Genomic DNA, 15,748 nt, shown 5'->3' on the forward strand with positions numbered 1-15,748 from the left:
ACTCTCTCTCTCTCTCTCTCTCTCTCTCTCTCTCTCTCTCTCTCTCTGTGTGTGTGTGTGTGTGTGTGTGTGTGTGTGTTGAAAGTTTTATGGCACTTCACCCAAACTGAACTCTCAGAGGTGGCCTGCTGCCTACAGAAAGTGAAACCACCACTGCCGCCGGTGTAACACGAGGTTTGTTGGGGCAATTTCTAAATTATCATGTTCCTCTTTACGCATGGAAGTTCACACTTGACGTTTGGGAACAGCATGTGTAATAAAACAATCGCCCAATGGTCTGTATTGTCCTGTGGAGTTTTAGTATGAGCGTAAATTGATTTGTTACACATGCAGGCATAATTTTCTGGGAATCCCCTGAAAGACGGCCCGTCCAGTGACTTCCACCTAAATACCCGACCAGCTCATAAACTAAAAGTTCTCACTGGGTCCTGTGAATAAGTGATGTTTGTATCCGTATTCACCGAAAGAGGTGGTGCATATTCGTATTTTGGTCTATTTTTTGTCTGTTTTGCTGATTTAACCTGACTTGGATCAATATATTATGGCTATAGTATCCTTATATGGATGTTGGGAGACTCCTACAAAAAATACATGCTGTGATATATTTCAGATAAAAGTTATCCTGGCTTCAAAACAGGTTTTTTAAACTATGAAAATCAAAAACGGAATGAAGCAGGACGTTTGACGAATCTTTAAAATGCAAATTGTAAAACTACTTTTCTAAGTAAATAGATGAACAGATAAATGAATGAATGAATGAATGAGTAGATGAATAATTAAATAAAAACTATCCATATGAGTAATCTAAAACTAGCTGAGGCATATAACATTTAACAGAGCTCGGCAAAGTATCTCTGGCTGATGCATATGAAAGGTCCCAAGTGTTAAGCTACACAGAATTCAATGTATTTTTTCATGTTTTTTTCTTATGTTTGTCTTTTAATGTGAAATACTGAAAACCTCATTTTCTTCAACCCTCTAGAAAAAAGACTAAATCACGTTTTAATGACCCACAAAAATAATAATAATAACGGCCTAAAACACAGAAAGTCGTCAAGAAATTCATGAGGGATATGCGCTACTACAAAATAAGTGTCGGCTGTTGTAACAAATAGTGGCACGATTATTTATAACCGCCAGAAGGATTTTATTTTGAAACCTGTAACGGGAAGTTCGGTGTTGTATTCTACGGCGGCGGATCTGATTCATATAAAGACACAAAGGAATCATATAAAGACAGGGGAGGAGGTGCTGGTGCCGGTGTGATGCCTCTGGAGGAACAGATGGTTGAAGCGTGCGCCGCGCTCCATTAATCTGCCAGAGAAGAGGCTTTTCCAAGCGCGCGGGAGAAAGGATTATGCCTCCCATTTTGCACCCATACACACAGACACACACTTGTGCATGAGCCCGCAGCCTCTCTGCACGCGGCAGAGGACTGTGTGTTTTGTTTAGGCTCCACTGAAGCAGGTTCTAGGAGCACGTGAGAATGTTAATGTTAATGTTAAAGTCAGAACAAGCCAAATTTTCTTTTGTTTTAAAATAAAACAAGGAATTTATTTGGCTATTTATTCATGATTGAATACACCCCCCCACCCCCAACCATGGCTCCACTAGCAGCCTGAATATGTGCGAGTAAATAAGGAGTGTAAATCTTAATGTAATATTATTTGAGAGGGATGTGTTCGTTCCCTCATTGTTGATGTTGGTGAGGAGGATCAGCTCGGTTTAATGTGGTTAGTTAATGGGAATAAATGTAGCTATTTATATTCGCTATAAATGCGTTTGTATTGACGGATCCATTATTTAATCATATTTGCCAACAGTTCGTTACATTTCAGAGCCAACAGCAGCACACAATGTATCCATGTAGGGCCTAATGCATGCTTCTTGTTTGCAATTAATTTACTTCTCTCAGCAAATGTTATGTTGTAATAACACAATACATGATCTGCAATGACTTCTTTCATGACATAATCTGTATATTCTCTCTATATTTTTGTAAAAAAAAACAAAAAAAAAAAAAAAAAAACAGTGACATCCCAGCTTTTTTTAGCAAAATAAAACAGTCTCTGTGTTGGAGACGACTTGTCTATATTTTGGCTCTGTGCCTACCTTACGCGGCATAATTCAGGTAATTTTGTAATCATGAATCCCACAACTACACCCACTCTGTCTCTCAGTGTGAGTACCTATACCTCCTACAGTTTTCCACGGAATCAGTTGTAGCAGTCTGTCAAACTTTTCACTTTAAAATCTCCCTTATTACATCTTACACGTGAGGCGGAGATTTGCCCCGTCGATCCTCGTGCGCGCGGCGGGGGCGGATGACCGATTGCCACTGACACGAACACACACAGACAGAGGGAGAAAAAGGATCTGAAGCGGTCTCGCGCACATTCAAGGAACTCTGCCGAGGGAGCCGCAGTGACCTGCGTCAAATAAGGCGAAACACGATAGGGCGGGAGGGAAACTGTACTTCAAAATAAAAGAAGTCATGGGGTAAACTAAAGAGTGGTGCAGGTTGGTGCTGGATCACCACCGGGGCAAACTGGAGCAGAGAAGCCCCAGGTTTAATGCCTGTTGCTTGGGTTTTCAGTCATATGTGGTGGTCATCACTGGTGAAGACCACATGATAATGTTAAAAGTGCAAGTGGACCTTGAGTTATGATTGTTTGGCAAACTCACAAATGATCTCTGATGATCTTTAATTCATTTGTACCTAAATGATGAATATTTCTTAATCAGTTTGGAGTGTTGGGTAGTAGAGACCTAACAGCAACACCTGGAGTAATAACGTGTTTTGTACTGAGGTAGACCAGATATTTATTATACAAATAAGTCTCTAAATATGGCACCCAAGAGTTATCTGTCTATCCAAAACCACTTATATCCAGTTTGGTTACTGTTTACTGTTGGTGCAGTGCTCTCATGAAAGAATCTGCAATGTCATCTTAAAAAAAAAAAGAGAAAAAAAAAGATATGTATTTAGCAATTTGTAAATCCAACACCATACTCCTTAATCATTCCCCACCTGCTCACTTAATTGTGCCTATAGTTATTGCATGTGTGGTATATGTAATTCTGTACATTTTTTCTTGTGTTGGATGAGAAGCCAAAGGCAAATTTCCACTTAGGTTGACAGTTAAGTTAATTTTAATCTCTTAATCTTGATTTTCGTTTTTCTATTGTTCACTCTATCTCGGTTTTCTCTCTTTACTTTATTTCTCAGCCTAAATATTCCCATTAATTACATTAAATAAGGTGAATTGTGAGGATACCACAGGAAGCCAAAGCATGTTGATTAAGCCCTCTCCAATTTCAGTCAGATTTGTCTAGAGTTGTGGAAGTTTATAAGTAAAACTCAAAATTCATGACATCTTAATTTATTGTTTTTCAATGGCTTTCCAGCAAGCCCTGAGTAGGCTGCATAGATTAGATTAACACAAACAATAAAACAATAACACACATAAAACAGATAATTAAAAACATACAAAACAGGACAATAATGTAATGTTATAATTGTGTAAAATATTTAGGGGACATATTGTGAAATAGAGCGGATCACATGACAAGTCTGTAAAAACTTTACCCTTTTAAATGTCTGGCAAGCTGTTAACAATTTATACACCTTTTATTTTGAAAGGAATGTTGCCGGAAGTTGGGCTTCCTGTTCGGGCAACTTGAAAGTACGTGTTTTCCTTGTCATAAACATGGATGTGAGTCAGATAATCGATCCTCTTGTTTGTCTGTGCTATCATGAGATGCAGCATCAGCCTCTGAAAACACTGAAGGAAAACTTCACCTTGAGACGTTCACCGGAAATTTGAAAATACGGCGGTTAGTTTTTCTCGGGTAAAGAGAAGCTAAGCCCACCGAGGAAGTGAGTCCCTCCTTTTGTCTCCAACGGCTGTGTTGTTTTTCTTTACCGTGTCAACATGGACATGTACGGATACAGCGGGGTCTTCTTGGTGAAACGGTTCTTGGATAGTTCTCCCTTTGAAGTCACAAACATGTCCGACATCAACAAGGCGAACCCTCACGGCTGCGATAACGGAGCTTTGACGGACAGGTTCGGTGTCTTAATCCAGGGACTCCTGGCCATCGTCGCTTTCAGTACCCTGATGTGTGAGTATCACCACCGAGCGATTTTTGTTGATTGTAAACATCCTCACTTGCCGCCACAGCCTTTTGTGTTTTACTCAGGTAGAGGACACTGAAAATGCAACGTGCAGAAACAGGCGTTTAAAAGGTTACACGAGTCCACGTGGCGTTTTGTTGACGTTGTTTCGCAGAGCCTCATTAGCTTGCCACCGAATTCCATTGAAAAATATGCTAATTTAAAATTACCTTGCTTTTCAATAAGGTGACACACTAAATAGAATACCCCTTAAAGCATTAACTGCCCAATAAATACCCTCTATTAATTTCGGCATATGTAAGATGCTGTAAACTTAACACATTAAAACTACTTAACCACACATTAAACTTAACATTCAGCTTTTGTCGATTGCGGTCGCCTCTAAGATCCTCCACGTCCTCAAAATAGACAGTGAGGTATAGACATATATTTGTAACATTCTTTTAAGTACATATTTTAATAAGTTTACGCATCGTTTGAGGCATATTTGTACACCGAATTTGCCTTTAAGACTCAAAGTCAAAGCACATAATAAGGTTTACCATTCTACACTGATATTTGTGCCGATAAGCAGAGCAGCATCATAAATTGCGATGTTTTACAGAGAGGTGTCGTCAGCGTCTCTATGGCGGAATGGCAGGTTTTGGATCTGGGCATCATTTGCTCTTAAACAAACAAAAGGCCTGCTAACAGCAAGCTGATGAAGTCTCCATATGTTTATCCAGTGACATTTAATATTTATATCGTAAATACAACCTTGGCTACTGCTCAAGGAATATGACCGTTTTTAATTATGCTATCATCCTATGCAATCAGTAGTTCTCACAGTAATGTTAGTTTTAAATGAGACATACAATTATTTCTTGTGAACCAGGGTGTGGATATACTCACTATGAACAATGGCTATTGATTACTAAAAAAAATCTTGTGACTGTGGCAGCTGACTTGGAGAATGTTGGGCATCTCACCAGCTTTGGCACTGCAGGCTAAGTTTAATAGCCTACTTCTGCCGCAGTTGCAGCTAGAAGGTGTGATTGGTACATGGTCAAGTGTACTAAAGCCCATGTCAGATGACTTCCTTTGCAACTTCTTTGTTTATATTTAAGCTATAGTTTAAGTTCTTTCCCAGTCAGTTTCCCTGAATAGCAGCCAGGTGTAAGTTGATAGAAATAAATAAATAAATGCCAATTACCACACATATAAGCCAAATGGAAACATTCACTCCAAGTCTGAGTTATATTTGTTTTATTTTTCCTTTTGTCTGAGTTCACAACCTGTAAATGCACATGTATTGTGTATTTACCTTTTGTGCAGGGTAAATTCATACCTGGGAAATGTCACAAACACAAATGCGTGTAGTTTCCACAAGTGTGTTCGCATATGGTTTAATAATCAGTGTGTAGTTTTAAAAGGTCAGTGCAGCTAATCAAGCAGCCGAGTTCAGAGCAGCTGAACCCTCTGAGCGGTGAAGTGTTGCAGAATTAGGCCAGGCCTTGAGGGTGAGTTAGATCAATGAGCTCTAACCTCCACTCAGTTACTTATTAGTAGTGAAATCAATACCCCTTACACCCGCCCTCATTTTCCCTTTACTATTCTCAGCATGCATGCAAGTGTGCAATTATTGTTCTTGGTCAAAATACATGCATCTGTTAATATTTACACCAAATTATTTATGTGCAGCAGAGCATTAAGGGCCCTTCAGCTATGAACACAGTGGCGGTATGCCAAGTCACAGCCCAGCCTGCACCATGCATCCCTCTGCTGATCTGTGTTTAGAGTGCTCTTCCTCAAAGCTATTTTAGGGAGTTTCCTTCCACTGGCTCATCACTATTCCCACACTCACATATTCCAGATAAAGGCTGGATATCCAGTATTGCTGCCACAGTTATATAATGCAAAGTTTTACACTTAAGTCAGTCAATTTTGAGCATTTTTGTTAAGAGAAGTTTGTTGACCCTCAGACTTTCAGAGCAAATGTTGAGAAGCTTACTGTGATCTAAATTGTGCAGTTTTTTCTCCCCAATTTGACTCTCTTCAAATATACTTAATGCCAGTTTTTATGTGTCCAGTATTCTCACAACTTCTAAAGTTTTTAAAAATCTTTACTTGAAAAACAAAGAGCAAAGCAGCAAATTTTTACTTTTTGAGAAGCAGGAGTCAATAAATATTTACAATTTTTGCTTGTTGACTGATTAATTGATAAGTAAAAGATGTTGATAAATAAACAACTCTTTTAGCCCTAAATCAATCCAGATGAAGCTGGTCTACATAACTTACTAATAACTAAAGTTTGAAAAGTGCAGGACAAAGTCTAGAAAAGTCTTAACAATTAGACTTAGCAATTTAAACGACATAACAAGTAATAAATAAAAATCCTGGAAAAAGAGTGGTATACACAGATATAAAACACGGCCGTGAGCAAGCCTCGATCCTGTTTTCACATGCCAAGTCACATTCCCTGACCTTGTGAGATGGTGAGATAGAGGAACAGTAGGTGTCTGTTCACCCTGAACTGGGGAGGAGTGAAGTGTTGTGGCAGGGCCAAACAAAGATGGTACGTGATCATTTCATCTGTCCTCGCTCCTCTCTGCCCTGCAGCCCTGCAGAGAGACAAGGCTCACTGTGGAGTTCAAACAAACTGCAAAGAAACTGTGTTACATGTTGTAGTATTACAGGATAAATAAAACTCTGATGGCAACATTATTGATCGATTGATGACGTTTCTTTCTGGCTTGCAGTGAAGAGGTTCCGCGAGCCTGCTGGGATCAGACGACCATGGAGGATCTGGTCAGAAATCTTTTTTTTCTCTTCTCTCTTTTTAACCCTCCTGTCAAACATGCATGGAAGGACTACTGATCAGGTCTAACAGGCCCAAAGTGTCAGGAGGCTATGGGCCAGAGCCCATTAATGTTTTTAGTTGGAAAGTCTGTCACACAATTACATGAAACAACCACAAAGATACAAAATGACCACAAAAATGCAAAATTACTACAGATACAAAAAGATGCAATACAACTACAAAGAGACACAAAACAGCTACAGAGATGACTAAAAGGAGACAAAGAACAACTACAAAGAGACAGAAACAAATCAAAAACACTCAAAATGATTTCGCAGAAATGACTAATTTACTTGAAATTAAAATGTTTTGAATTATGTTTTTAGACCTGCAGCAGAATAGAATAAAGGAGTTAGATTCATAAATAAAAGATTGCCAATCTGATCTCTTACAGGTTTTTCGACACGTCCAAACAGGCCATTGGTGCTCTGTTCATCCACTTTGCCAATGTCTTCCTGTCCACGCTCACCAAAGAAGACCCGTGCTCCCTGTGAGTTATTCAGTATCTCAAGTAGAGTTATGATAAGATGAGATATAGCCATCAGGGATGTCTCACCAGTAAAGTGATTTTTGTTTTAATGCAGGTATCTGATGAACTTCCTGCTAGACGCCACGCTAGGGATGCTGGTCATCTGGCTGGCCGTCAAGTTGGTGTCCAAGCTGGTGGAGTACAAGCAGTGGACGCTGCTGATGTTTGGAGAATATGGTGAGTGTGATATTTTTATTTCTAAAATGGAAAATACCCGAGGAGTTATATTTATGAATGTGGGAGCTCGAGTTTATAGTTAAATTGCAAGCCCTGGTTTGTACCACCAGATGGCAGTGTAGGCCAGCTGGAGGCAGACAGGGAGGCACGCCAGCATCTCCAGCTGCAGCTGAGTCTGGAAAACATTCCCAGTGGTTTCAGAGAAGGATTAACTCCAGGCCAATTATTACACTCACTCACTCTGCTGTTTTTTTCTTTTGCGTTCCTCATCAGTGATGGAAATTTTCACTGAAATAACTTCTTTCCAAGGGTCAGGGTCACATTTCTGTTTGATTTTCTGGCTCTATTTGAAGCCTCATTTAGGCCAGGAACTCTTTTGGATTAAATGATGATCACTAGATCACTGCTGCCTTTAGTTCACTCTCTGTGTCTGTGTCTGTGCCTCCTCTTCCTGTCCTAATGACAGACCTGTCCTCCTTTGTGTCTGCTGTGGTGAGACACCTGCTTAACAGACCTTTTGGTTAGCAGCAAACCACGGCAGGAAAGACTGCTCAAGCTGAAGAACACTTCAAAATTTAGTAGTAGTAGTAGCAATGAAATGTTGCTCATTAAAGATGATAGAAAAGATACAAAAATACTTCTTCATAAGCAGACTGTAGCTCAAAACCAAAACAAATTAAATTGACATTAACTTACATGCAGATTTTTAATTATTTGCAAAAAAACAGTTACATAAAAATAAATTAAAGGCATGAATTGTTCCTTTTCTGTTGACTGCAAATGGATTCACAGGTGACAATTCTGATAGAAAGCCCATAACACCGTTGTCTTTCGAAGTAAATTTGAGTGAATAGATTGCTGGTTAAAAATAGTTCAAAACAGTTAAAGATAATAAAAGTTTGTGTTTCCTGTCTCCCTCAGGTGATCCTCCTCAGGCAGCAGCGTGGCTGGGTCAATGCGGCATCTACCTGCTCATCATGGTGCTGGAGAAAGGTGTGATCAGCCTGGTTCTGCTTGTCCCCGGATGGTCCAAAGTAAGGACACTCTATGGCTATTTGTGCTGCTTTCAGGTCTTGTGGGAAAGATGGCATCCCGTAACGTTGTCATATCTTGGGCTTTGTGAAAAATCTTGTGGTTTGACCTGCCAAATGAAAAAAAAAAAAACAGGAGGAAACAGCAGTTTATGAGCATCAGCTGAGCCTGTGACTGATCTTGAGTTGACATTTTGACTAAAACTGATTTTGTGGTCAACTCCATGAAAAAATCTGCAGATTTTCCACTTCCATTTTGGCTCTGTTTGTTTTGACGTTCAGTATTCTCTGGCAGCATCAGGAGATAAAAGTAATCAAGAATAAACAAGCGCAAGATAAAAAAAATGACTTGTCTTTTGATTCTAATGGAAACATTGAAGCCATGCTAATGTATTTGAAGTTTGACAGTTTGTTTGCGTGATGCTGGGAATCATATTTGTTTATTCGTATTAGCCCTCACCATGGCAACTGATGCCCTTCCAAGGAGTAAAAAGGCTGTTTTATTAGTTTACTTCCAGATAGAAAATAGCTCCACTGTCTTTGACGAAAAGAGGAAGGTTCATTAAACTCTGATTATAAACAGTTAGTATCATTAATCTGTCACATAGTTTGTTCTAATCTAATAATAATAAAAATCATAGAGTTCAGGCCTTCCTTCAGTTTGTTGTCTTGGATAATTTTGATACATTTCATACATTTAATATAATAATTTCAATATATAAAAAAAATATTTAAGAACTGCTTCTTGACATAAAATCACATTAAGTATATAAAGCAAAGTAAATTAAATATAAAAAATACAACATTTACAGATTATATACTAAATATATTGTAGACCTTAACAGCAAAAGGAAAAGTAAACTTTACATTATGTAAGTGTAATAAAGGGGAAAAAGTTTTTGTTATAATGCACAGTTGCACATATTCTAATATACAAAACATTTTTTTTATACTAGAAATGCAAGCGTTATACCTGTATTTGTTGTTGTGAAGAATATTGTTCATCTGCTCTAATATTCCTAATGTCAGTATATTAAACTTTTCTCTTTTTTCCCCAGCTGCAGGAGGTGTTGCTGAGCTACATTGCAAACCCTCAGCTGGAGCTGGTGCTGGTTATGCTCATCGTGCCCTTCATAGTCAATGTGAGATTCACTTTCATGATTCACTTGTCACATGTTGTTAAAAAAGTACAGAGTTGAGTCTTATCTCTGCAGTATTTGCTGTGACCCCAGTCTTATCTCTCTGGCTCCCCATGTAGTCCATCATGTTCTGGGTGGTGGACAGCCTGATGATGAGGAAGTACAAGACGATGAAGAGCCTGGACGACTCCTGCGACAGCTCGGTGAAGAAAGCTGACTCGCTGCCCTGGATGAACAACGAGGAGTCACGGGTGAGAATAATTTCATGAGTCCAGAACCAAAAACAGAGTGAAGTGAACTTCGGTTAACAGCTGGTTGTTGTTTTTAGTCCCATACATAATTAAACCAGCTGCTTCGTTCCAGAGATGATTTCTGTTCAACCTCATTAGATCTGTAATTTGAAATTTAAACAAAGACACAAACTGAGGATTCTCCAAGAAGGGTTGAATCAAGGGCGAATGGACAGTGAAAGTATGTCAGTAAACCAGAAGATAAAATAAAACAGTTAATGCCCACTGAAAATGAATAATTAACTGCTTGTATTCAAATTAAAATTCAAATAAATAAAATTCCAGTTTTCAAAATAAATCACTAGAATTTAAACCTTAAAATATATTCAAATGTATCAGGAATAAAAATTAACAGAAGCATTTTTTTCACCATTTTACAGGTTTACTTTAAAGGTTCTGTATGTAAGTTTTTGCTATCACTACATAGCCAGTGTTAGCATTAACAGCTGTTAACTTATCAAAAGCTTCAGGCATTGTTGTGTTTACAAGACAAGGTCAGTACTCGCTACTTCATCCTCTGTTGGAGGGCAGACTGGACACTACAGTGACTCAGCATTGCAAAGTGGTATTACAAGACAGGATGGGCTGATGCTAGCTAGTTTAGCATACTAATTTCAGCAGAAGAAAAGAAGTGTAACAATTGAAGCAAAACAAGAGTTAACATTGGTGTAGCTTTCCACCTCTGGAGGCAGCTCTTGGCGAGTAAACGAGTGAAGTTTGATGCAACTGTTAATGCTGATGTTAGCTATGTAGCAATAGCAAAAATTTACATATAGCATCTTTAAATTATCTTTCATTTTAATCTAACTAAGCAGAAATAAAAGTGTTACCAAGTTCAGAAATATGTGCTAAAATTACTCTATTAGAAAATCTATTAGAGAATGGGGGTTATGAAGGGGTCTCTTAGCATCTGACGGGAGTAAATCTAACTCACATGTATGAGGGCTTAAATAATTTTCTCCTATTCTATGTCTAGAACATTTAACAGAACTATTTACTGACTTGTGTTTCTTTAGTGCTGGTAGCACTAATCCTAAAAGTTTTAATAAACCCTTCAAAATAACTAAAAATAAATGAAATTGTTGAGACCACTAAGAGAAACCAGACTGACTCATCTGCTGGAAGTGACTCATCGGCGTTATAACCTTTGATGTTATGAAAAAGTTCACACATTCCCACCAAATGTCCACAGAGTATTACCCTAATGGATGCAAAAAAAGAATGTGACAGTTGAATGTCTTTGCTTTTTTTGATGAAGAGAATGAGGCTTTAATGTGTGTGAAAATGGGTGTTGATGGTTGATGTACCCACACAGTCACGCTCGGTGTCAACTGCACCTGTTGTTTTGGGCGGATGAACACCATGTAGACACAGACACACACATACACACACCCGCGCCATCCAGCTTTTCTCTCTCTGCACTTGATCTAATGAGGAACAAACCCAGATGATTTTAGTCCAAGAACAACTGAGTCAGATATTTCTCCCTGTCTTCCCTCGTTACTGTCGAGCTGGGAGATTCTGGTTTTCTTTGGAGGATTCATTTGCTCCTAAGGATGTGAAATTTTGTGATTCCTTCCAATTCACTTGTCTTGCAGCCGGACACTTTCTTAGTTCAATTTAGTATCTTGAGTCATTACTGTATATATACATTTTAAGATTTTTTTTTTTTTTTTTTTAAAGTGTATATACAGTATTTTCAGCAAAATCACAAAGAACAGTTATTTTTTCAACACTAAGATTATCTTCATCACACATGCACCACATCAAAATATTTTCTAGGTTTGTTTTCTGTGTCATGTAGTAATGAGGTGCTCATGAGCACTGTTTAAAGGGTCAGTTCATCCAGATTACAAAAAAACTGTCATATTACTATTACTATTTGTTATTCAGTACACCTTGGATAATGATGTAATGTATCACCCCTTTATTAATAGAATTACAATTGAAATCTATCTCCATTGTGCAGGGGTTGGTGGCAGAAAGTGAATTCCAAAAACATGGGCAAAGAAACTGAAAACTCTCTGCATTTGTAATCTGGAGTGTATGACCCTCATGTTCAGTGGGATGAGAGTGTTTATCCCTCCCTCCCCTTTTCCCACTTCCCTGGTCATCTGCCAGGCAGCCATAAATCAGGCCTTCATCCTGGGAATAAAAGTGACATTTAGGAGCCGTTTCCACGCGCTGATGTTATGGAAAGCGGGAGTGGAGGAGGACGACGGACAGAGGGGCATTGACTTGGATGAGGTCTTAGCGGGGGTGGTGGTCGAAGCTTACGGCCACAATGCTGTTGTTGTGGCTGGTGATATCATGACTGTAACATCAAAATTATGGAAGGAGATGATCAGATTCACTAGGATCAAATGTTTTTGTTAAGGTTGATGTTGAAATGCATTAAAAGTTGCAACCAGCAAATTGTCACATTTACGTAGTACGACAAGACACATGCTCCAGGTCTTATCTTCATCCCAAGATCTGAATCTGTCCTGCTCTTTAAAGTGTTTTTTACATCAGCTTTCCCACATGTCGTATGCCAACATAAAGCAACATATGGAAGTTATAATGCCGTAAATGTCATATAATTGCGGAATTTTGAATCTGTGCCGCTGCTGGAGAGTATCTTCAAGGCTGTGAATAAACAGGGATATTTTCCACTTTACGACCTGGAATGCAGAACTGAGATATTTCCCAGCTTTATGGTTTGTACCATGCTGCCATGACCTGCGTTGAATATCGACCGCTAACTAAGATCTCCTCTCTCAGGTCCTGCTGACCGTTGAGACAGACACAGACGAGGCTTCAGAGGGAGAAGAGGAGCCTGGCGATGTGGGACCAGTCCCCCAAGTGCATTACTCGGGAGGACCGCTGAGACCCAGCTGGGTGGTGGTGTAAACCCAGGTGACGTGACCTCCTACTCATCTATCCACTGTCCACTCACACTATACAAAACACCCTTAGTAGCCTGAATACGGACGAAAACAAACAAAAAAACCTTGCATCCTTATCTCCTCTGATTAAAGGTCTAAATATCAGCTTCTTTGCAAGCACAATTTAAAGGTCATATAACCTGTGAATGTGAACACTACAGCCATAGCTGCCTTCTTCTGCACTGAAGGTGTGAATAGCTACAACCAGAGCTTGACTCAGTATATGCATGTTAATCAAATAGCATTTTGGGAGTTAGAAGCTCTTTATCCTCTCACCTTGCTGCCTCTGTTTGCTGCAAGAGAGAACATCAGAGTAACCACAACTGAGCGCGTGGGGAGAGGGATTATTAAGGAGTGCAGCACCCGCAGGGTGAAATGTACGGGTGGTAGTGACAAAGACTGAAATATATCTGTCTTTCTTCACACTGGGGACTTTTGGGAATGATGTTGCTGTAAAGGAGAGTCGTTTATCATGTATCATATTCCAAAGAGGAGCAAACCAGTGAAGTATATATACATAGATATATAAAAGTGCTCTAAAACTTTACTCTTTCAAATATAATCACATCCACCTTTTTAATTAAGGTGGAATTATAATCATTCCTGTGTGTTCTCCCTCTGGCTGCTTACTTTCAGTTGGAAGGATGATCAGTGGTGTTTTTTTTTTTTTTTTGTATTTTTTTAAAAACACACACATGTTGATTCACTGTCTCCCGCGACCTTGACAAACCAAACATGTTGTTAATGTGATTATATGGAGAAGTTTTACTCCTTTTGCAACAGGCTGCTTTTAAAGTGAACATATGTGGCTGGAAAAGTGGTTCATGCCGTGACTGAAAAGGATCAGGTCACAGTATATTTCCACAGTGATGTTCATATTAGTGATATGGGATGGAATATTAGAGCCACTGTTGGGGTACAATAAAGTTGTAATTTTATGAGAAAAAGTGCTAATGTTGAGGAAAAACTTTATGATATTAAAAAGTAATAATTTATAAGAAAACATGAGAAAAATTCTGAGAGTAGGAATAATATTTTGAGAAAAACATTTAGTCTTAAGTTTTGCGAGAAAAACATCATAAGTTTGATTCTCTCCAGGGAATAGTTACACATTTTGGCTTTCTTGCCGAGAGTTAGATGAGAAAATTGATACAACCTATGTAGCTAGAACCAGGAGACAGTTAGCTTAGCTTAGCATAAAGACTGGAAATGGGAAAACAAGTAATGTGGCTCTGTCCAAAGGTAACAAAATCCACCTGCTAGGTCTAAAGCTCACTAATTAATACACCAGTGTGAAAAGGGCACAGTGTGATGTCATGGAGAGAGTATATGGGCAGCTATTTTTTAGCCGGGTGTAGTGACTTCCTGGACTTCCTACCTTTGGACAGAGCTGTTTTCAGTCTTTATGCTAAGCTAAGCTAAACTAATCATCTCTTGGCTGTAGCCTCACATGGCGTACAGATTCAACTTTGGGCAAAAAGGGAATAAACATTTTTCAAAATGGGAAACTATTATTTTAAATTACTTTGTCTGGTAAGAATGGCCATTTTGATTGGCAGTGTTTTTCAAAATAAGACATCCTTTTTCCTCAAAATGTTACGACTTAATTCTTCTCATGAGTTTTTTTTATCTTTAGATTAAGAATAGCTTTATTTTGTCAATATTAATACAGTATTTATTCTCATAACATCAATATTTCATGTCACAATATTACAACTCTCCACTCAGAATCTTATTTTTTCTCTTAAGAATGGTCCTAATCATAGTAATACCCTCTGTGGGAAGATGCAGCAGCTGTTTGCAAGTTATGGCACAATTTTATTTATTCTGTTTATATTTTACATGTATCTGACTTTATATAATTGTGGTCCAATCTGTGGTAACAACAGTGGAATAGAAGGTTTTTATTGTGTGATGTAAATGGAAGAATTTTCAGAATAATTGCCAAACTTCAGTTTTTTATTCAGTATGAATTAAAGTAGGTGATCGATGTATGTGTCTTTATATATTCAGCAATTTATTATCAAAACATTTCCATTTTACTTGTTTACATTAATGGTTTAAGAGCTGGAAGCTTTGACATATTCCGTCTATAATGTTTTGTTTTGTATTCCGATGTAGCTTGTGTATTTGTTTTTTGATAAATCAAATTACAGACATGTGGATGAAATGGCACAGCAAGTCCTCAAGTATCATCAACGGGCTGTAAACTGCCACGGTGCTTCTTACCGAATGTATCTCTTTAATCTGTACTATGAATAAAGATGATTGACACATGAACCGGTATTTGGTGCTGAATTCCTGCGGCGGCCGGGGGCGAGGCAGCACGATGACAGACAACCTTGAGCGGGACCTGGCCGGAGCACACCTGTGTGGGTGGGGCCAGCAGCCCTGTGACCTCCAGCTGATGACAGGGAGGACTGTGGAGCTGTGTGTGTGTGTGGGTGGGTGTGTGTAGTTGTGTGTTATGTATGTTAGGGTGTGCGCGTAGTCACCGGCGCTGGGACAAGGGGTTAGTTACTGGGGCTGGTCTCTGTGGTAACCAGGTGTGATCTGCAGCTCAGGGTCGCCACGTTTAAGACATGTTGACATACACATTAGGTGTGTGAGAAAAACACACACACACACTCCCAATTTTGGGTACAAAAATGTGTTTTTACGTGTCCAAAAACAACCTC

The 15,748-nt window shown here is 38.9% G+C and overlaps 1 protein-coding gene across 1 annotated transcript; it reads left to right on the plus strand.

Annotated features, from left to right (window-relative positions):
• Positions 1-3,513: 3,513 nt before the first annotated feature.
• On the plus strand, positions 3,514-15,350 carry tmem110l (transmembrane protein 110, like). Its single transcript, XM_018694957.2, has 8 exons — positions 3,514-4,125; positions 6,877-6,925; positions 7,372-7,467; positions 7,562-7,683; positions 8,605-8,717; positions 9,773-9,856; positions 9,973-10,104; positions 12,907-15,350. The coding sequence occupies exons 1-8, from the start codon at positions 3,936-3,938 to the stop codon at positions 13,033-13,035; spliced, it is 915 nt and encodes a 304-aa protein (XP_018550473.1). The 5' UTR covers positions 3,514-3,935; the 3' UTR covers positions 13,036-15,350.
• Positions 15,351-15,748: the final 398 nt, after the last annotated feature.

The sequence above is a fragment of the Lates calcarifer genome, linkage group LG18 (genome assembly GCF_001640805.2).
Source record: "Lates calcarifer isolate ASB-BC8 linkage group LG18, TLL_Latcal_v3, whole genome shotgun sequence".
In the NCBI taxonomy this organism is placed as follows: domain Eukaryota; kingdom Metazoa; phylum Chordata; class Actinopteri; family Centropomidae; genus Lates; species Lates calcarifer.

Excerpts from the sequence above, each read along its gene's own strand:
- tmem110l (XM_018694957.2), top strand. The coding sequence starts at position 3,936 with ATGGACATGTACGGATACAGCGGGGTCTTCTTGGTGAAACGGTTCTTG. Across the intron at positions 4,126-6,876 it reads CGCTTTCAGTACCCTGATGT|TGAAGAGGTTCCGCGAGCCT; the intron begins GTGAGTATCACC and ends TCTGGCTTGCAG. Across the intron at positions 9,857-9,972 it reads TCGTGCCCTTCATAGTCAAT|TCCATCATGTTCTGGGTGGT; the intron begins GTGAGATTCACT and ends CTCCCCATGTAG.